At 45.6% G+C, this 22,491-nt stretch overlaps 1 protein-coding gene across 1 annotated transcript in view; it reads right to left on the bottom strand.

Moving 5' to 3' along the window:
* Positions 1 to 22,491, bottom strand: part of CECR2 (CECR2 histone acetyl-lysine reader) — a 98,829-nt gene that overhangs the window by 36,332 nt on the left and 40,006 nt on the right. Inside the window, 1 exon segment of the mRNA XM_068401870.1 lies at positions 11,265 to 11,359. Within this exon segment, the coding sequence (XP_068257971.1) occupies positions 11,265 to 11,359 (95 nt within the window).

Below are 22,491 nucleotides of genomic sequence, written 5' to 3'. Positions count from 1 at the left end.
GAATGAATACAAAGAAGAGATCATTTGAGACAGTTTTTTAAATTGTCTTTTTCCTTAATTGTTACTGCATAAATATGATTAAGTGTGATTATGCTATTTTCCATGGGTGTTGCTGGGTTTGACTCAGGATGACCATGTTCAGACCAAAGGTGTGTTTAAACACACCTGCCCAGCTTTGCCAAGATATAACAAATAATCATAACAAATCAGTTGCCTTCAGTGTGATGCACAACCCGTGAGAACAGCAAGGGGAGGTTTAAACACCAAGAGGAAACCAGCTCTCTAATCAGCCACTAACACGCATTTTCCTACCTACTATTGTGTTGAAACATGCACCACAGCTTCAGCATGGATGAAAGCAGATGATATTGCAGCTACTTTTTCTCTGCTTGCCTAAAACCAGAGACCTCAGTTCCTTGAGATATGGCTGAAATTGGAAAATGCTGTGCATCCGGAAATCTATAGGAAACTCCAGAAAACTCCTGGCAAGACGGTCTGTCAGATATCCTGCCTGTCTGAATGGGAAGAAGACTTGAGTGTCCGTCAAGCAATAAGTGGCTTCTGTTTCTTTATCAGGGGTTGCACTGGACAGTTCATCAGTCATAGAGGAGACAAGATGCATGTCCCCAGCACTGTCAGCCACTCTTTTCCTGCCTTGAGGAATCAATCTGTGGAGTCAAGGGAGCCCAAGAAAGATACAGTATCAGTTACTGAAGTTTACCCAGAAAGGCAGGCAGACCTGGTACTAGAACAGAGTGCTACCAGTGCTGATGACATCACACATTACGTCTGAGGTGGAAAGGACCAAGGAAAGAAGTTATCTCACCCCAAGCGCCTATGATGAATCAATGAGATAGAACTGAAAATGTCTATCACACCTCAAGAAAATCTGGTGTCAAGCTGGCATGCAATACTGCAGGAGGATACAAGGGAGATCTCTAAGTGTATGTCACCTCTTGCCATGTGATGACATTGATCTTGGCTGGGGAAAGGGACAGGGAAAATGGCTTTCATTAAGCAATGAATTCCCTGGCATGCTAGTGCACAGGGTTGGAGAGCTGAGGAGAGTTGGAGCCCAGCACTTCCTTATCCAACAAGATCTATTACTGCACCTAGACTGGGAACATGAATTTTTCACTGACAGTATGCTCAGATCAAGTGGCAAGAATCTCCCGAGACCCTGAACTGCAGTTTTCTGTCAGACTTAAAATCAGAAAATGAGTGACAGACACCACTGGCAAAGGCAGAATGGCAGGAAGCAGATGAGATGTCCTGAGTATCAGAGCCAACACCCGTGTGTGTACTGAAGGCACTGGAGTGTAGACTGGTACCGAAGGGCGGGAAGATAACAGTGATGAGATGCCACAATAATCAGTACTGAGATTGGTGATACCGGTACATAAGACAGAGGTGCAGAGTAGGAGAGACAGCTGAAGTAAGAATGCACTGATCTGCAGGGCACAGCTGGTCTCCTGGTGAAGCGTAAGATCACCAAGAGAAGATTAAGCAATACTGATGCCAAACTGGAGACTTTGCAGGCACATCAGCAGGCTTGATGACACTGACAGACTTAACGGTATCAGTAAACACTGTCACTTTTTGGATGCAATGGAAAAGCAAAGAACCTAGGCTCTCCACAGGGCACATGCTCCTGAGGTAATAAATCTGAGACACAGCAGTTCCCAAAGTCAGGTTTTGGGCTCAAGGACCAGTTCCTGGGCCTCAAAACAAAACTGTCTGACCTGGACATTTCTGAGCACAACATAACAAAGGGAAGTACCTTTTACCCCCCTCACAGATTGGAGGCCAGATTTTTCTCAGACTTTTAAAGGATGTCAGACAAAGGCATGAAGGTCCCTAGAGGAGGTGAAATGATGATCCTGAAAGGCCCTGATCAGCACGTAAGAACTGCTCCTCCAGTCCTCCCATGGATTGACCCCTCAGGAATTCAGAGTGCTGCATTCCTCTCTGCCCAGTTCTTCCCCAAGGTTTATCAGACATGGAGGATGGGAATCACTTGTAGGCATAATGATCCTACAGCCAGGACAGTGTCTGAAGCCTGGGGGCTTCTGCATTGCTTCTGTGTCAAGTACCTGCAGCTTGGAGTAACAAACGGCAATCTCTTGAAGGATCAAAAAGGGGGAAAAAAAAAGAATCAGTGTTAGAACTATTTATTAACTAACCCAAGAACTAGTTACAGGTTGTTAGATATGATAAAAAGGGAGAGAGAAGGACTGGGTGCTCAAGAGGGAAAGAAGTACCTTGGGGGAAGCCAGCTCTCAATCAGTGGAGGGGGATATGGGTAACGCTGGTGTGGAGTGAGAGGCCTGGTAAGACACAAGCTGCCAGCTACTGCTTTGAAGGGTTCTGCTAAGGGAGACATGCATGCTGGGTGTATAGCCAGTGCATGCTGATCTGACCTGGAAAAGACATGCAGTCCTTAAGGGAGGGATCTCGATGGCCACACAGACGCAACGAAGTGTGAGAACCACTGCTGTGCTCTCTGGTCTTGCCACATGCTGCCTTCACGTGCACACTTTGACTCTTAAGGCATGGAGTTTTTTCCCCCTTGTTTTATGTCTTATTCTGTGTGACCTTGACAACCAACCACTCAGTGTATACCCAACAACAAGCCACTCCAGACATGACAAAATTAAGATTAACCCATAGTAGCCTCTATCTCAGGAGGGATGAACACAGCTTTCTGGATGGTCCAGAATAAAGGAGGGTACCTAGAGTCCAACTTTCACATTGTGAACTGACCTGGTTAGACAGCAAGGGCTTTGGTTGGTCTGTGATGGCACTTCACTTCTCCCATCAATTACCTTCACCTGCATCTAACCAGGCTTCAGTCTTTGCTAGCCAATTTTCATCCACGTGCTGCTTTCTTTCTGCTGTTATTTGATGGTGAGGCTCTTTCTGAAGAGAAGCGGATCAGCCCTTGGGAGTTGGAGCCAATTAACTTACGAAAGACCCAAATACATCTCCTATATTCTGAAAGAGCAAATAGGAATGAGGCTCACTATGCCCCACATTCAGACTGGAAGAGGATCATTACTTACTATTCATTCCTGGATCCTTGAAGAACAAGTGAAGCCAGCTTAATGCTGCATTGTTCATTCCTAGTGCCCATCAACAGAAAGCATGCTCCCAATTCATAGCCATAAGGAAACACAACAGTATTGCTGCACCATAAGCTCTTACGATTGTTTAAGGGCTGCAGAGAGGACCTCAGGGTATTACAGTGATGATGAGCACCGTGGGGAAGAAGCTAGAGTTATTGTCTTGATGGTGAGGGGGAAATAGGACACATGCGTGTATTATGGCACAAATCCATATGAAACAAGCCCTTATGTGCCTTGCTGCTCATAGAAAAATATGCTTAATGTGGGAGAAGAGAGTCCCTTCTGAGGCAAAAAATACCTAGCATGGGGTTGCCTTGAAGCAAACAAGCTTAGCAAATTCATTACTTAAACCAGCCCCACATATGATAAGTTTCTGGGAACAACGGATAAAAACAAGTTTTTACAGATAAATAAATGGGTCCTAAATAAGTCCCTTTTGGGATTTGTTTCAGAACAGGTCTTTCCTCTTCCTTTCTCTAAAGCTTAAACCACTACACTGGTTGAGCCAGAAAGAAACTGAGGAAGGATGAAAGGTAAAGAGAGAGAAAAATTAAAAGTATAGGTGACTTAGAGGCTGACATGACACACCGAATTATTGTAGTGGCTTAGCAGCTGGCCAGCAGCTGCCTTAGCTGTTCATCAAGCTCACCGGGGCTAAAAGGCTCCAAGAAAATAATTTCAGAACTTCTCCAATATTCACCTTGGACTAAAGATCGGTTTCTGAACCTGGCTGAGGTACTGGGAGGTGGCCTGCAAAACCAACCATGCTGGAGAAAAAATCCCGCACCGGTGGTTTGGAGCACCACTATCTTGAAATACAAGTCTCAAAAGTGAGGGCAAAGGTTTCATATGGAGAGAACTTCTACATCCTGTCCCTCTCTCTCCATCACTCTTTGTCTTCTTCCTTCTAAGGAGAAGATGTTTTCACTTGCGTTCTCAATTTCTTTCTTCATTGCTGCTTTCTTTCTCCTCTCTAGAGTACTTGGTTTGCAACATAAATAACTTAAAAATACAGATGTCCATCTCATATTTCAAACTCTGACAGCAGCATGATGACATCATTGCAGTCTCTGAGACCCTTCACTGACTGTTCTCTATTCATCCTTTCAAGTTTAGTCACTTATTCTTCCCTGTCAATGTTTTACATAACGCCCTCTCCCCAGCTATCCAATCTATTTCTCTCCCATCCATCTGCCCTGACAATAACAGCACAGCTTTCACGCTCTCTTTTTCTTCCACCATTTTCATTGCTTATTCTCCACCACACCTATGGAATAGTACTACCAGAACGTGCTACCAACTTTTCTTCAAATTCTTCTTTAAAGATTCATTTTATCCATCTGAGAATCAAAGACATTTACTTAGCTTTATTTATACTTGAACTCTATAATTTTATTCCACTGTGCTTCTCATTAATCTCTGAATGACCGTGTTATTTTACTGCTGTAATCTCATCCTTCCTTTCCCAACACCTGCCAGCTGCCTAATTTTCACTTTTTACCCTTTAAAAACCTCACCTTGCGTGGCTTGGCTATTATTATAATAAATATTAATATTAGATTCAACATGAGCAATGTAGCCACTTCATCTCCCTTGCCCCCTCACAGTATCTCCTGTGCCGATCATACTGGGTTGATTCCAGAGGCCATCCACCAATCTCCATGATGTATGCAAGGCAGCACTTGCTAAAAGTCAGACTGTAAATAATGCTGATCTTGTTGATATTCACTTGGCATTTATGAATATGATTCTGAGTTAGTGAGGTGCTTTGTGGCTGGGCCATTGAAACAGTTGTTATAATCAAGGTCACTGGCACAACTGCAAGAGACGGCCGTTAAAACTCTTTCCAAAAGGTGGTCGTCCCCAGGTCTGCTGTGACTGAGCTTAGGCTGGCTGCCCCAGATTTTATGGCACGGACTGAAGTGTTGAATTCATTCAGATTGTCTTAGTACCTTGGCTTAGCTACTCCCACCACCACCACCACCCAGTTCACCACAGTATCCATGAGACTGAAAACTTGGCACTGGCTTGCCAGCTATCCCAGTTGACCTGCCACTTTATCCTCTAGACCAGACTACCATACAGCGGTTCTTATAGGACACAGCTCATGCAGTCACGTGCAGAAGGGCAATTTCAAGACGTTAAGCATTTTATTAAGGTCACTTTTACCAAAATACAAGATGTGGGGTAACCCCCAAAGTAGCCTGTAAAGACACAGTCCACACAGAATAAAGGATAAGGATGGCCAAAAGTGACAAAGCAGAAGGAAGAAGCTAAATACTCAGAGCTATTAAACACAATCCTCAGAAACGGGCATTCTGCCCTGATGATTTAGAAGATTTCAGATTATCCCTTATCTCTTTCTGACGAAAGATCAAATAAGTGATTACAGAACCAGCATATATGAAAACCAGAAGGCTGTGCTACCATTCAGAGAGACCTAGACAGGCTGGAGAGTTGGGCGGGGAGAAATTTAATGAAATATAACAAGGGCAAGTGTAGAGTCCTGCATCTGGGTAAGAACAACCCCATGTATGAGTATAAGTTGGGGACAGACCTGTTGGAGAGAGGCCCAGGGGAAAGGGACCTGGGGGTCCTAGTGGACAGCAGGATGACCATGAGCCAGCAATGTGCCCTTGTGGCCAAGAAGGCCAATGGCATCCTGGGGTGTATTAGAAGGGGTGTGGTTAGCAGGTCAAGAGAGGTTCTCCTCCCCCTCTACTCTGCCCTGGTGAGGCTGCATCTGGAATATTGTGTCCAGTTCTGGGCCCCTCAGTTCAAGAAGGACAGGGATCTGCTAGAGAGAGTCCAGCGCAGAGCCACAAAGATGATTAAGGGGGTGGAACATCTCCCTTATGAGGAGAGGCTGAGGGAGCTGGGTCTCTTTAGCTTAGAGAAGAGGAGACTGAGGGGTGACCTCATTAATGTTTATAAATATGTAAAGGGCAAGTGTCATGAGGATGGAGCCAGGCTCTTCTCAGTGACATCCCTTGACAGGACAAGGGGCAATGGGTGCAAGCTGGAACACAGGAGGTTCCACATAAATATGAGGAAAAACTACTTTACAGTGAGGGTAACTGAACACTGGAACAGGCTGCCCAGAGGGGTTGTGGAGTCTCCTTCTCTGGAGACATTCAAAACCCGCCTGGACACGTTCCTGTGTGATATGATCTAGGTAATCCTGCTCCAGCAGGGGGATTGGACTAGATGATCTTTCGAGGTCCCTTCCAATCCCTAACTGTGATTCTGTGAAATAAGCATAACAGAGGCAGTATTCTTGACTGGCAATTAGACAAGTAGGGAATATAGCTGTTCAGATGCCATACTGGGAGTATTTCTCAATGTCACCACTAAGGTGATGAAAGAAATAATTAAGAGAATTGCAGGGGGTGGGAAGAAGAGTTAAGGAATATCCTCTTATTATCCATATTAGAACAAACCAGGTGCAAACTACAAGCCAAAGACTCCAAGGTTAGTTTACAGATCCAGAAAGAGCTTAAGGTGGGTGGAAAACAGATGATCCACTTGGGAAGAAAAAATTCCAATGCATTAAGGGAAGAAATAACAAGAAAAAAAAAACCCTGAGGTTCCTAAGGAAGCAAATGCCGTCTGTGGTGCCACAGGAGTCAATTAGATAGTTTCCAGCTACAGTGATGGACCAATCTCCTGGGGTATTAAAAAAAAATAAGACTCTCAGGGGGCATAGGCAAGAACAGAGATACTGGTTTTGTTCCTCCTCACTTTCTGGCACCTTTATCCATGTTGAAAAAATAAAAAATGTTATAAGAAAAAGCAATTAAAATGTTTTTCAAAGACAATAGCAGCACAGAAAACACCTCCAGATGAGAAATATGATAAAGTCGGTGAAACTTTTTATGCCATCACATTAGAAAAATAGCAAAAATGCAGTAACAGAGAAGTGAAGAATGAGCTTTACCCAAAGAAATGCTGAACAGCAGGAGCTTTTCTGGATTATTTTAGTTGAGTGTACACATCCATGTCACACCATCACTTCTTACTTAAAAACAGCTGCAGAAGGCTCCTGCTGCGGCTGCTGCCGTTAGCTGAAGCTCTGATCTTCCTGTCTTGATACAAGTCATCAAGTCGCATTTCCTGCTGGAATTAAAGTGGCAGCCCCTAGGGACTATGCAGCTGCCCGATTTATATCAGCGTGAATCTAAAGCAAGCACCAGTATTTTTTCAAACTGCTTAATTTTCATTTATTTATTTTTTATAAACCCCAAATTCTATTAAGAGTTTTCTCCCTTCCCACTCCCCACTTTCAAGGCATTTGCATTTTGAAACAATCAAACGAAAACATAGACATTTCAACAGCTGTGCACAAAAGCTAGAGGAAGGAAATACGTATGGATAAACTCGGCGTCATCAAACCAAACTGTGCCTATAGCATAAAACTGAGCTATGAGATCAAGCAAAAAGCTTCAAGGATATTATTGTTAGTAGTTAGATGGTACAGATAGTATATGAATACTATGAAGGGTATGTATAAAACAACAAAAGCTGCATATCATGGCACAGAAGTATTTTGGGTCAGAGCAAAAGGAGGAGAGCAACGGGGAAACCGTCCTGGCCAAGTGCTCAAAACAGCCGGTGTCAGAGAAAGGACAGCTACGGGTTCATCGCTAAAGATGCCAGAAGCCAGAAATGCAGATTACCGTCTTTTTTGTTCTGTACTTCTACAGTGCTTAACACAGCAAGAACCAGGTCAATGAAGAGTGTTCCCAACAGCTATGATAGGTTATGATAAATAAGATTTCCGGGAAGATCATGTGGCACCCCGTTAACTAGTGTCTGTAGTTAAACGCATATATCCATAACTCAAAGCAAGTCTTAAGTTACCAGACGTTCAACACTCCTTAACCATCAAGCAGGGTAAAAAACAGTCTCTCTCATATGTGACTCTTTTTTTTAAAAAATTCTGTCATAAAGAATACCAAAACCAAGGCAAAGCTGCTCTACTTCAAAACCAAGAATCACAGAATGCTACAAAAGTATTAATCTCTTTTTTTTTTCACAGAATAAAAAGCAAATCAAACTAGAGTATGTTAAATTGTGCATTAGAAGAGCTCTCAGCTAGGTTCCACTTCCAAAATTACTTGAGAGCACATTATAATTAGCAAAGGTATGTGACAGTTTTATACCCCTCTATGATGCATGATTAAAGCCAGGCAGCCCAGCTCCGCCACAAGTTCTGCATGCCGTCAAAACAGATGTGACAAGAACTACAAGCTGCTCCCAGACAGACTGTGAGAAAGCATAGGCAGATAACATTTTGGCCATCAAAGAGGTAAGACACAATACAAAACTAAACCTGAAAACCACTTGGAGAGGTAGGTATACTATGTTTTATATGAGGTTATATGAAGCATCTTGTGCTTGAGCCGCAGTGCTCCAGCCCAAGAACAAGGATGGGAACAAGCTCCTACCTTCCCCTCTGAGGTCCAACCAGGAGCAAAGTTTACAGCCTAAAGATTAACAGCTCACAGCCTTGGCACCAGGATGCGGAACACAAATGACTGGAGAGATTGCTGCTGTAACGCCACTGTGATGATCTGTGAAACTGCTGATTCCAACCACCCTTCCCCAGGGCGAGACAGATACCTACTATCTGTCTGCAACAGAAAAATATGGAGTCCTGGCCCATTGTAAAAAGCCAAATCTAAACTCCACGCAAATTTTGCCGCTAACATTTGCATGTTTTCGCCCGCTGAGCACTCAAAAAATCAATTAGAGGCTCAACTCCTGACCATTAACTGGGGACAAACTAGGTACAGCAGGGAAGGTGTGCATCAGCCAAGACTTATGCCTCTTGAACTTGGGTTAGAGGGAACAAAGGTGTTGGAAATAAATGTGTAAGGAACAAGGAGAATTTTAGGCTTTAAAAACATACATTCATTTTGGATAAATATTCCATGGCTGCTTTGTAAGTGTGAAACAAACAGTGGGGCAAGTTTGTTTCTGAGAAGTGTATCCAAGCCATCATTTTTATTCTCATTTATCTACAGATTTCCATAATCAGACTACATCTTAATGCTTCTTCCTTCGTAACATCCCTCTGCATACAGCACCTTTCCTTCTATTTCCAGGTAGCCTCCCGCATTGCTTTCTCTGCAGTGCTTCAGAGCCCACCTCCCTAACATCCCAGTGCCTCCAGGCAGTTTTCCCTGTTATATTCCTTCAGCTATTTCCACCGCATTTCTCCTGTTGTGCTCTTTTCCCCATCTCCTCTGCAAAAATGACTTTTCTGCTTATTCCCCTGCCCATGGGGTAGTTCACTTCTACAGGAGGTGCTGCAGAAAGGGTGCAGCTGGTTTCTCCTTCAGGCACCTTGTGTTTTCCCTAGCACAACCATTCAGGTGAGGTGTAAGTTCTCACAACTTCACTACGTGACTTTGCACTCCTGTGTTTCCTACAGCACCTCTTGTACATGGACAGGCACACAGCAAGAGCTACGTAGGCTCCTACCCATGCTGCATACGCACCCTGACTAGGCTGCACAAAGCCACAGTTGGGCTACTAGCTCTTCCTTCTGCAATGATGTTACCTCCTTGCAGCTTTTGTATCTCAGACTTAACCAGATCTGTATTTACACAAGTACAAAGTGGGACCTACATGCAATACTGAATAACTACACATTGCTGAGCTGCCAGGTGCATCACATAACTGTGTATGAGTGTATATGCATGTGTATATGTGTAATCTTCCCCAGATGGACAGACAACTTGCCAATGCCCAACAATTAACTAACAAAATTCAGGGATGAATCACGGGTGAAAACAGCTGAGAAAGGGGAGGCAATTAAACAGTGCAACTGCTAAGTGGACACTCTTAGATCCGGAGAGTTTAGGAGAACCTCACGATGTTGAATTTATTAAATTTATCAAAGACAAATCTTCCACTGCTTCTACAAGAGTGAGCTGGTTAAGGTGGGCAAAACACTTAAGCCACTGCTTTCTGGTGTCTCTGGTAAGAAGTAGTAAACTTGCTGCATGTTTATAAGCAAGATTATATTGCTCTGTGGCTATTCGCAATGAAGGAGGTATACACGATTGCAGTCCCTTTACAATCAAGCTTCTCATCACATCAGTTTCATTCAGAGACAGTAAATGCAGTGCAGCTGCCTGGTTCAGGTCCCGATACCCACTTATGCTGAATGACAACCCAGCAGTGCAAGAGAACCTGCTTAAGTGGCAGATATACATATAAAAATAAACTATATAAATGTCATTGAACATAATCAGTTAATCAGAAATACAGCTTCAATGCAAGCACCTATGGTTATGCCAATGCACCAGTCTAAGCCTCTGCACAAGAGGGGAATCTCGGGGAGCAGGATTGCTTAACACCTTTTCTAAGCAACTGCAAATGTTGCTACGCTGTCTTCATCTCCACAGTTATGCTTTGATATTAACTTGATTCACAGAAGAAGAAATAAAACACACTGCAACAAGCCTTCGTTATCATTGGGAGCACATTTCACTGTGTGAGTAGTGACCCTCCAAAGAATGATGTTCTACAGATGTCTCAGCTTGGGAGGCTACTTTGGTGGACACTAACAAAGTGTCTCTGGATATTGAAACATCAGGAGAACATGTCAAATCACTTTCCAACATCCTGCAACTGAACCGGTTCCAATGTTGCTCTTATTTCCAAGAAAATAATTACAATTGTCCCTCTGTAGAGCAAAGTGATCTTCCATTTAAGTGAGGTGGCTGCAGAGCAGCAAGTTTTATTCTATACAATACATTTAAAATGTTAAAACATACGTGATGATTTAAAGACTTACAGTGATATCACTAATTTGACCAAATAGAGTGCAGAGCGTAACAACAGATGTGAATGTTCACTGTATGCTCTAGTGCCACAGCAGAGCATCAAACAGATTTGCATGGGATCTGAAAAAAGAAGTTTGCTTAACAAAGGGTCTGTAAATTTAAAAAACTGCAACTCAACCCAAGAAGAGCTGGAATTCCCTTCCACTCGGTGAAGCATCTGGCCTGATTCCTGGTGACTGCCAATCACTGCCATGTCATCACTCTAAAGCCGTGAAACATCCCCTCGACCTTGTTAATTAGCTCCCCTTGCAAAGCGCTTAAGCCATAGAGTGAGGTTACTCACGTGATGTCTCTGCGCTGATAGCAACCTTGAAGAAGGCAGGCGATCAGGTCGCTGATAAACTCCACGTCATCCCTGTGAAGAGCAGCTTCCAGTTCCTAATGAGCAGAAAAGAGAGAAAAAAAAAAAGCCAACCATCAAACTAATCCCTTAAAATTTACTGCTGGCTGCTCAGGACCAAAAAGACCCAAGCAGCTGCATGTACGTGTACAGCAGCAGAGCATACACTGAGTAAGCTGACCTCCATCATTAAAAATACTACTACTACTACCTCTTTGTTGCAAGAGTTTATGGGAAGACCTTGAAAGGCTTTTACCAAACGTCACTCTCCAGCCACTAGACTAATGCTTTTGTCTGGAAACAGAAAAATAGGGTTCAGTGAGGCTGAGATACTACAACCTCATAAGAAACCCATGATTTCTCCCATGTTCAGCTGATGGGCAGGAATCAACAGTTTCATTCTCCCGCTTTGCTTTCCACTCGCTAAGGCTGGTGATTTCATTTAAAAGATGTGCTCAGAAAGCGTGGCCCTAAAAGCCACTTACACAGAGAAGTAGCAGTTTCAGATGGATAGCCAGAAATGGCTGAAAGCTAGCAAGCAAACGCCTCAAAGAAAAGCAGGCATTTTGATTATTTAACTTATTTCTCTTTGTTTTGTTTTTGTTTTTTTTTTTCCCCTCCCATAAGAAACAATGGTGGGATGTCAGACCTCATGATCCAACACCTCACCCCTTGATGGAGGGATGGAGAGTATCATAGCTTATTTCAGCATGATGGAATTCATATAAAGGTGTGATGCAGGAACTGATCCACAAAAAAGGATAAACTTCTGAAATGTAGTAGTTATTGGAAATATCTGTTTTTCAGCTAGTAATTTCAAGCTTTGTTTTCAAAGTATTACTAGGTTAACTGCAGTTTTATTTATATGCCTGAAAACCATTCACAGTAAGAAAAATCCACTTCCTATAAGACTTATCAGCAGCAGTATACAGCATTTAACAGGATTTAATATGGATAAACAGCACAAGCATAAGAAGCTATTCTTTTTTGCTTTCAGAGTAAATAATGGATTGAATACGAATTCCTACTTGAATGTTACTCAACAGACTGTTACACAAATGGCTAAGCTAATGGCTACAGAATAAAGGTTAATGGCCAGAGAATAAAGGATAAACGTTTTGGCACTTACCCAATAAAGAAGAGAAAGTGCTTTTTTATTGGACCGCAGTAACTGCGGTAATAAAATTATTGATAACAGATTGCAGATTAAACGCCGCTTGTAGTTTTTTATTGGAAATGTATTAATGGCATATTTTCATTATCAACACCACTCTTATTTACCCCTTGTGTGACATCCAAAGTGCTTCACGAGCGAAAGCCTGACACCTGCCCTGTGAAGAATGTATTAAACACATCTATTATACATGGAAACTTGAGGCAAGGAAAGGGCGGAGGGCAGCCAAAGCCTGGCACATTGTCCTGCTGCAGAGCTAGGAAAAGTCCCAAGAATCTCTGTTCTGGCCTCTAGATGACTACCCTGCTTAATGACAAGTTAATACAAAAACAGTTGCTGCTTGCCATCCCTTGGAGAGAGTGATACTATTGTTGTATAAATAGTAATCACGCTATACAAATAGCAATTACCGAGTGAATTCACTTGGTAAGTGGTTAGTATATTGGAGATGTTGACTTATTTTATTTGTAAATTACTTTAGTGGACATCTGCTTTCTAACAAAATATACCTGGGCAGGGGGGGAACCCACAAAGTATGCGATGTGCTAAAACATCCCAGTTGTGTTACCACAGTAAACCTGCAGCTTGTGAAAAATGACACGTTAGGATCCAGAATAAAGGGTGGGGGGAAAGTAAGTCTCCAGGATGATCCCCCTGCCCAGCCCTGTCCAGGCTCTCCTTCATCCACATACACTTGTGCCCTAAAGCACAGCCTGCCTCTGCTAGGATGCGACAGCCTTTTGTATGAAGGAATATTTAAATTGCTTCCCGTGAGCCTTTTCAGCCTGCTGTTCGTCTAACACTCCTTAAGCAGTGGCCACAACCAGCTCAGATAGCCCCTATCTGCAGCCATTGTTTTCCAGGTCTGGGAGTGACCTTTACATTTTCGGAGCCAGCGGGTCACCCCGGGAGCTGGGGGACATTCCTCGGGCACTAGGCAAGGTGCTGTCTCCTGGGAAGGGACCCACCAGCCTTCCCCAAAACACCTGGCCGGGGCGTTTCCCCCCTCTCTTGCTGCCTCTTCTCTCCCAGAGGGGTGCTCCTCGTCCCTGCCTTCATGGCGGGTGCAGAGCAGATTTGGAAACCCGACTCGGCTGCAGACGGATCTTGCAGCCGTTTGCTACAGGCACTGGGCACGCATACCCACACAGGACTGGGTGCAGAGCCCCGGCACCACCCCGGGTTAAGGGGCTCTGGCACGAGTCAGGATTTACTAGTGCACGCAGAGCACGGGACTAACGAAGGTCTGTCGTTAGCAGGCGCGAGGCTGCCAGTGCCTCTGTCGAAAGGCACTTGTACTGCACTCCCCGATGCCATGGATGCTGCCTGTAGCCCACTCTGGTCCTCTTGTCCCTACCAACAGTCACACCCGGTGCCAGAAGGTTATGGTAAAGGCACAGTCCAAATATTACTGTGATTATTTGTCTTGGAAAAAAGATACTGACATTGTCCTGTAAAGTTTCTGTCTACTTTTCTTTCTGTCACTGCTTGCAATATGGCAAAAGCAGCAAAAGGTGCTTTAATTTCCCAGGGCTGGGTCTGTTGCCCCTGTTTAACTGAATGTCACAATTTTCTGTCCTACTGGATTCTCCAGCTTTCTGCCCCAAAACACCTAAAGCCTGGACTTTTCCCACATGCCCAGGGTGCTGTGGTAATGCCAGGGACCAGGAGGGTGCAATGCAAATCTTAACATCTCAGGACCGCAAATGAAGAGTTAGGATCCTCTCAGGTTTTCACCTAATGCTTTAGCCCAGATTTTTCAGGAGAAGGAATAAACCTCGTTTTTCCATCCCTTCGCTCCCACAAGGGATGGCCAGAAAAGCAGCAGGGTGCTCAAGCGGCACATCTGAGCAGAGGTGGCCGAAGCAACCTGAGGGACTCCCAGGAAAAAGAGGCCACCAAAACTCCCCTGGTCCTGAGAGCAAGGACCGCCCTTGCCCAGGGCGTCCATCCCCATGCTCGCCCTGGCCTGGCTAGGGCGAGCAGCAAGCGGCTAGGCTTCCTCCCTGCCACCATCCCCCCCACGCCTCCAACCCTTTTGTTTTTCCCCTTTTCTCTTTGAGCACTGAGCTGTGAGCACAGAAATCTGAACCTTGCCAAAACGCTTTGGGGACGGCACAGAAAGGAAACAGAAGAGGCAGCAAATCAGCAGAGGAAGGAGGGGGGGACACACATCTCCTCCTCTTCTAACTGGAGAGAGCAACAGACAGGAGAAAAGCAGGATTCTCCCCCTCTCCAGCTGGTGTCACACCTCATTAGGGAAAAGCCTGTTTAACGTCTTTCCCTCCCCCCAGCCCGGGACTAAATCCCCCGCTCCGAGTCAGGCAAGGGCTGTCGGGAAGAGGTGGCCACTGGAGCAAGGGTGACCACCTCGACCGAGAGGAGAGCTGGCCTGAAGCAGGGTTAGCCGGGGCAGGCGAGAGGGCACCAAACCATCCCTCCCTCCCTGCTCCCTGGGAAAATATCTGGCAGGGGTGGGCTGGGAGAGAAGGGCCCACTGCCCCATGCCTGCCTGCCTGCCTGCCCGCCCGCCCGCCCCACACCAGGCATGCCAGCACCGCTGTGCTGCTGGCCAAGGGTTGAGTCTGAAACAAATGCTGCTCCCCCAGAGCTGCTGTGAGCATGTATTAAACCCCAATATCTCCTGCTTTTCTTTGCAATTGCTGCTTCGGTCTGCTCTTGACAGCACAGAAGTGCTATGGCCTCTGGACGTGTGGTGACCCAAGCCCCATGCTGCCCGAAGTACCCTCCTTCTTGGTATCTGCCCAGACTTTTCCCTGAGAGGCCAATCATCTTTCCTCTCAAAAGTAAATGAATGAGGCCACAGACGTGACAGCAGTGACACCACTGTCACCGACACCAGCGCAGAAGCAATGGCGGGGCTGCTGCACGCGCTGGCTTTTTGAACTGTGGAAAGCAGCCGGTCAGACTCCAGCTTCTCACAAGCTGTCCTCTCGGAGGGTGGTGTTGCAAAGTTTGAGGCCCTCATTTCAGAAGACAGGCTCCTCCAAAGCTGCAGGGAAGCCCAGCGTGTGCGAGAGCCCAGCGTGAGCAGGCTGGGTGCTGAGGTACAGGACTGCAGTTTAAAGGCTTCCTCTGTGCTGGAGCTGAATCGTATATAACCAAATCTGATGGGCATAACTAGTTTAAGCACAACTAAGCCTTGTCCAAGTTAGCCATCAGTTTAAAAACCCCAATCCCTTCAGCTCTATTTCCATACCACTGCCATTACCAGCTTTCCATTGCAGTGCTCCCAAGAGACTCAACAGGCTTCTGCAGTGGCTTTAGGAGATCGCCGAAAGCTACCAGTGGGTTGTGCTGGGCCAGCCCCAACCCATGCATTGAATTTTCAATGCTGTCACTAAATCGAGTCAGGAAGTTCTTTTCCCCTCACAGATAATTAATGACAACAGGTACCTGGGCAAGAGTTAGGCAAATTCATGCAAAAGAGTACAGTTACTGGGACTGGGCAGGAAGATGGGAAGTCAAACGCAGGTCTGAAATGCTTCCAATGAGCATCATTTACGCTTCAGGCATCTCCAGCTAGGAGCTCCTGCTGCCCTCCCCACTAAAGAGCCAGCGGATCCCCAGCTGCAAGGAAGATGCAGGGACTTGGGGAAGGACCACGGCTCCCCCTAACACATCCCAGATAGGAAAGTGGCACTCTTCTTTCAGCCGCATAGCACACCCAACCGATTCTCCAAATGCAGCAGCAGAAGGCCAATGCAATGAATAAGCGGGACATGGTCCTGGAGCTGAGGTGACAGGATCAAGATACACCACAAGGCAGTTGCTCTGCCAACCCCCACAACTCAGCTTGTTGGTCTGTCAGTACGCTCAGCCCCTTGGATGTGCTCAGCACGCCTGAAAAAACCATGCCCCCACCCAGCAGTCAGAGTGCTTTCTGCAGCCATTGCCACGCTCTCCCTGCTTCTGATTGCTGCCATCATATGGAAATAGTTTTCAAAATATGACACCTACTGAGAGTGCCCCGCTCTGCATGACAAGCCAGGAGGGCATTGCAGGGAGTTTGGGGTATTCCTAGGGCCACAATACCCAGAAGCGCAAACAGCAGTGGGTTTAGGTAGATGCCATAAAGTCAGAAAGAAGCTATGGCTCCTGATCCTGATGAAGTCTCCCAGCCACGTTATCTTAATTTTAAGCGGCTAGTTGGAGACACCACTCATTATCCAAGTCTGCAGCTGGACACGCCTCTCCCAGCTCCCCCACAGTCCTGCAGGAGCCTGCATGCTGCCCTCACTCTCTCTATGATGCTCCAGGGCTTTACCGCTTCCTGAGCCAAAAGGGCCCCCAACTTCTCCACTCCGCCTTTTCACCACAGGGAGATTGGGTGCTGAACATCCTCCCTGTGCTCCTGGCAGCGAGGACCAAGTCAGCAGCTCTCCTCAAGGAAACATCATCATCTCCACCTCGCCTTCTGGGGACCACGAGCTCAGAGGGAGCTGAGCTGGCCTTCTACAGTAGCTTCAGAGATGCGAGGTGAAGAGGTTTAATGACACTTGGCACTGCAGCAGTCCCAGCTCTTCTCTGAGCTGTCAGTCTGGTATGCATGGGGGCAAGGGATGAAGAACAAACATCTGAGGGAGGAGAAAAGCTACCCTGTCAGAAGGGGACTATCATTTGGGGAGGGGGAAAAAGCAGGAGCAGCAAAGGTATCCCCTTTTCCTGTTTCTTCAGGTCCCCCTTTAATGTCTGTCAGTGTCTTCCGAGATCTCCACCTCCCTCGACTTTCTGTGAGCAGACTTTGAAGGCTATTTCAAGCACGTTGTAAATAGGGGCATAATGTTACTCCAGGGCTAAGCAGAGGTGTGAGATGACAGCTTTGTATGAGGGAGATGGTTATAAACAGAAAGCCAGGAAGAATTTGTCATATTGCCTCCACATTATGGCTGTTTGCAAAGAACAAATCCCACAGGCTCCCCGACAATGCTGGCAGTGCGATGGATAACCTCAGCCATCCTCTCCCCCAGTAGCTCCCTTCAGCTACGAAAGGGGATGCTCAAACATTGAATTCTGCTCAGTTCAGTCCAAGTAGGTTTGAAAATGCAAACTCTTTGCGGTGCTGATGGACATTTTTGGTCAGGCTAGAATGTTTTAGGCTTGGTTAATAGGCATACTCTGGTTTTGTCCTCCTTTAGCCTCTCTATCAGGATGCTTAAAAATCCGAGACCACTGTGCTATCTATCTACCACCTATCCCACTCACCAGAACAGTTGTGGCTTCTTGTTCTCCATCTGTGTTAACATGCTGCCTGATCTCTCCTTTGGGACAGGGACCCTGCCCTGTTTGCGCAGCACGCTGCTGCTTGCTCTCCAACTGGAATTTTTCACTGCTGTGTAATACAAACAAATACGAGCAGCTCACACTGGGTGGCTAAACTGTACTGAAAAGAGATTGTAGACTGATCAATCCAGTCTTCTTCATGCCTCATAGCAGCATACCGGTGCTAACAACTCTTTCCTCTCCTCCTAGCTCATCTTGCCTGCAGTGCAAGTGATTTGGGAAAGAAACTACATTTGTTACAAAGTTTATGCATTGTCAGCATCTACAAGATGTAAAATTGGTGCTCATTCCATTTCTTCCCCCTGCAAAGTTCCTTTTCAGATGGATAGGGTACATCTGAAGCTCTGAAGTGACAAGTGATTAGTTTCTGTTTAATAGTTAGACATTAATACTTTATGCCTTTAGAGCAGCTTTCATCCTAGAGCATCAAAGCATTTAAAGAACAGCCAGGAAAGCCTTGCAGCACCTGTGAAGGAAGGGGAGGCACACACTCACATGCAGAGCAATTTTACTGATGGAGAAACTAACCTAAGCCCCAGCATCCTTACCAGGGGCACGCTTCACTCCGTGGTGAGGCTGAGAGAGAACCCAATAAGGCTTGACCCTTGATGCCACTGCCATCATATTTCTTTTTCAATAGTTTTATTAGCAGCCAAAGCATTTGTTGATCATGCTATTTCCCTCCAAAGGATCACTTCTCCCTTTCAAAATAATCCCCTCTTCCTTCAGAGCAGATAATCTACATCATTTACCACAAGCCAGTTAGGCTGGTTAAGGGGCAAGCATTGCACTGGGCACCGAGCTGGCTTTACATGGGAGAGAGACAGAAATTTCAGGCTCAGCAGAACCGATGGTCTCCAGCCTGTGGTTTGCAGACCTCTTGCAGACGCCGTGGAAGACTTCCAAGAGGCCTGCAAAGGGCCATTAAGAAAAGCAAGCTTAACACCAGTCTGTTTAAATTTCTAATCAGGGGTCCTTGCCTTTACGGGAAAAGTACTGGGGTCATGCTCTTAAAAAAACCCAAACCAAAACACCCCCACAAAGTGGCTGACCACTATTGCCCAAGCCACAAGTTCAGCTCCTCGATCTGAAAATAACCTCCAAACACAACAGTATAGGAGGAAACACAGTCTGCTTGAATTGCATCCTGTTTGCCTCGCCCTCAGAAAGATATGGTTTATTATCACCTAGAAAGGATCTCTCCCAGTAGCTGTGCTTGCGTGGAATATCAGATGTATTCAGATCATTAAACTACTTGTAGATTGTGCTGGTTGAGGCTTTTGGTGGTTTTTTGCTAGGAAGACAGGCTGAGGAAAGTGGTGAGCAGACAGCTAGAGATTGGGACCATTCTGAAGCTAACTCATAATACCATATAGATTATATAATGTTAAGCTCTCACAGTCCATGCCAGTAGTACCTTGCTGGTAAAACCAAACCAAAACAACCCCAAACATCCTCTCTCCACAAATGCTGGATTTAGCATTCCCATTTATGGCCTAAGTACCACCAGCAGCTAAAGACTAAAAATTTTAGCAACTCTCTTACATAGCGCCTTGGGTGGCCACAATCATGTTGGTGGGGAACAGCATCAGCATGGCTCTACCTGTTCTTGACATTGTTTCTGGAAACAACATCACTAGGTTAGCTATGGTCCCTCCCCAGATGATTCGGCTGCACGATAAATAAAGAACAGCTGATCCTGCCGTGTCACCGTCCCCCGCAGTAAGAGGCTTCCTGGGTACCTAGTGGGAGTTCTGCTAAGCTTTTAAGCCCACTGGCAATGTGGAGAACAGTCTGTAGCTCCAAAGCCAAGAGGCTTGAAGTAATAATCCGATTTCAAAGCTCCTCCTCCTCTCCAGCCAAAGGCAGCAAGGGAGGATGAGATCAGACTGTAGATGCTCTTCATTTTAGGTCTGGCCATTGCGCTCATCTGCTCAGCATGAGCACAGGGAAGGGGAAGGATGAGCGCCAAAATCTGGAACGGATTGCTTGGCTAAAGTTTCTGCAAAGATTTCAAGACACACTGGGAAAACAATTTTTTAAAAGGGATTTTCGCTGCTCTCGATATATCCAAACTGGCCCTTCTAAGCCAGCCTCCACTTTTCTAGTTCACGCACCAGCCAGAACTCCTGGGGGATTTATTCCCTGCCATCATGCACCGCTGATGCAACATGGCATGCAAGCTGTGCAGCTGGTTTGCACTCACGTCACCAAACTTCTCCTGTAACAGCAACGAGTGGTGCTCCGGCATTTACACCACTCCTGCTCTCCAGGATGTTATCAGCTGCCAGTCGATAAACAAGCCATGATAAAACTATCTTCATGGGCATCGAAATAAACAGAAAGCCCGGATCACCCCTTAAGGGCTCAGGTGATTCCCTTATGTCCCTTCTGCCCCGCAAACAAAAACGATGACATGGCTTTTGAACGGGGGAAGAAAGGTTCCTGCTCACTCTTGCCTGAAAAAGCAGGATGGAACAGTAAAATATATTAAGGTAAAAAAGGCTGCAAAGCCTTGCTGTTTCCCTTTAATCTGATCTCCACAGCCAGCCATTCTTCTGCTTCCCCTTCAGATGCCGCATGGAGCGGAGCCCGCAGCGTATGCACCACAAACAAACCCTGGCTGGCCGCTCAGCAGGGAGATCGGCCTTAAAGTGCTATCAGCATTAAAAACTCTTCCTCCTTGCTCTGGGTCAGACAAAAGAAAAGCCACCAAGAGAGCCTGCAGCCACACACAGGTACCCCACAGATTTATACCACCATGTGTGGCTGAGATGGTGGTAGAAATCTGTGGGGTACCTGTGTGTGGTACCCCACACAGATGAAGGTGGGTGAATTCCACCGCAGTGCTACGCTGAAATCCAAGTTCCAGCATTTTTTTCTGCTAACTTAGCAAAGAAGAATTTGCAAAAATATGAAATAGCTGCCTACTGGCATCAACGCTGATAATGCAGCCAGCCCACTACTCAGATGAGTGAACTGCCTGTCTGCAACAGGCTTAGTCTCAAGACTAAGAATAAGTTTTAAAACCACACATCTATTCCACGGCATAAAAGTTTGTGGAGCCATAACTAATGGGTCTCTTTCGTACTCTTAGATAACTGTCTGCACTACTCTGGATAGCCAAAAGCAACATCTTGCTTATCTGTCAGACTCTCTGAGCTTATTCCAAGCTTATACAGTCCAGACATACTTCAATACAAAAATTAATGGCTTTTATACAACTTTTTTTATTAGTATAAGAAACATAGATGCTGCCACCCTAATGAGAGATATATGCACTAAGGGCTAGGCTTGTCATAGAAATGGTGTTTCAAGCCTGTCAAATATCGTAATACGAGTCACAGTTCCTTACACAGCTCTGGCTTCATAACGCACGTCAATGCAGCACCCAATGTCAAAATAAATACAAGAAGTTACCTCTTCCAGTACTTACACTCTACCTTCATCCCTGTCCAAAAAATCTGTATTTCACTGGATATGTGGAAAAGCCCTCCAGAGCTTTTAAAGCCTGGTCGAGGCTCAGAGCCTCCATTCCCCAGCAATGGCTATCTAGCACGCCTTCCCTGGCTGGCCTCCTGGCTCCAACAGGAATCCCACGCTCCCTCGGCTGTCCTGCTGAAGACGCAGACCTGCCCTGTGCCGCTGAACCGTCATCTTCCACAGGATGCTAGTAAAAACCCAAACAGGACCCAACAGGGCTGGCCTGGTGACTGAGGTGGCTGCTCTCGGGGCTGGAAGCAGCCTAGAGATGAGCCAGGAGCCCCATGGGAATATGCATTCCCTTCCCTGCAGCTGTGGAAAGGCAGAGGGGTGAAGGGTCTGCTCAGAAAAACAATGCAACAAGCTGGCAGTCGCAGGGTTTTTAGGCTGTTGAGTAAAGCATAAAATCTCAGGAGCTGCTTCTTGTGAGTAACTTGACATTCACACAAGTGTCACCGGTGCAACTGTCCTGGCTAAAGCCCCTCAGCCAGAGGTGGCCATGAACCACCACCTCTGCCCACTTCTGGAAGGAGCTCAGCTCGCATGTGTATTTGCCAAGGGAAACGATACAGAGCCCTTCGTGTGCTTAGGAGACGGACGCTCCGTGTTTTACTCCACATCTGGCAATGTTGCTCCATAAAAAAGGTGATGGAGTGCTTGTAGCTCTCCTTCCAGAGCACAAGATTAATATCTTCTTCAACACATGCGCCATACAGGAATTCTTCTCTAGCTTAATTTAACGTCTTTATAGCCAATAAATTTGTAGATTGCTACAAACACTTGGCTATTTATGCAATAATAATTATATCTGCCAGAAATGGCAAATTATTATTAACATTAATTATTATTATGATGATGATGTTCATAAATGTTAATGTTAACTACACTTGTAAAACACATATTATAAACAGCATCGTAATTTGAGAGAAGGGCTGTAAACTGTTGCCCAGACACAGGGGAAACCAGTTCTGTTGCTGTAACATTTATTCTACAGACATTATTTGGAGTACTTTTTCTCCTAAATTCCTTCTTCCCATCCAGAATAAGGAAAAAAGAAAAAAAACAGACTTGTTCCATTACATTTTAAAAAATTAAACAAAGGTCTGTTACGTCTTGTAAACTGGAATAGCCAGCTTTGTTTCTGCAATTCAATGCAGAAGTGATGACACTGGATTATCCAAAGATCCACACAAAACGCTTCGGTTGGAT

Source organism: Nyctibius grandis, chromosome 5 (assembly GCF_013368605.1).
Source record: "Nyctibius grandis isolate bNycGra1 chromosome 5, bNycGra1.pri, whole genome shotgun sequence".
Taxonomy (NCBI): domain Eukaryota; kingdom Metazoa; phylum Chordata; class Aves; order Nyctibiiformes; family Nyctibiidae; genus Nyctibius; species Nyctibius grandis.
The sequence above is the reverse complement of the archived record's forward strand: the minus strand, read 5'-3'. Positions and strand labels throughout refer to the sequence as shown.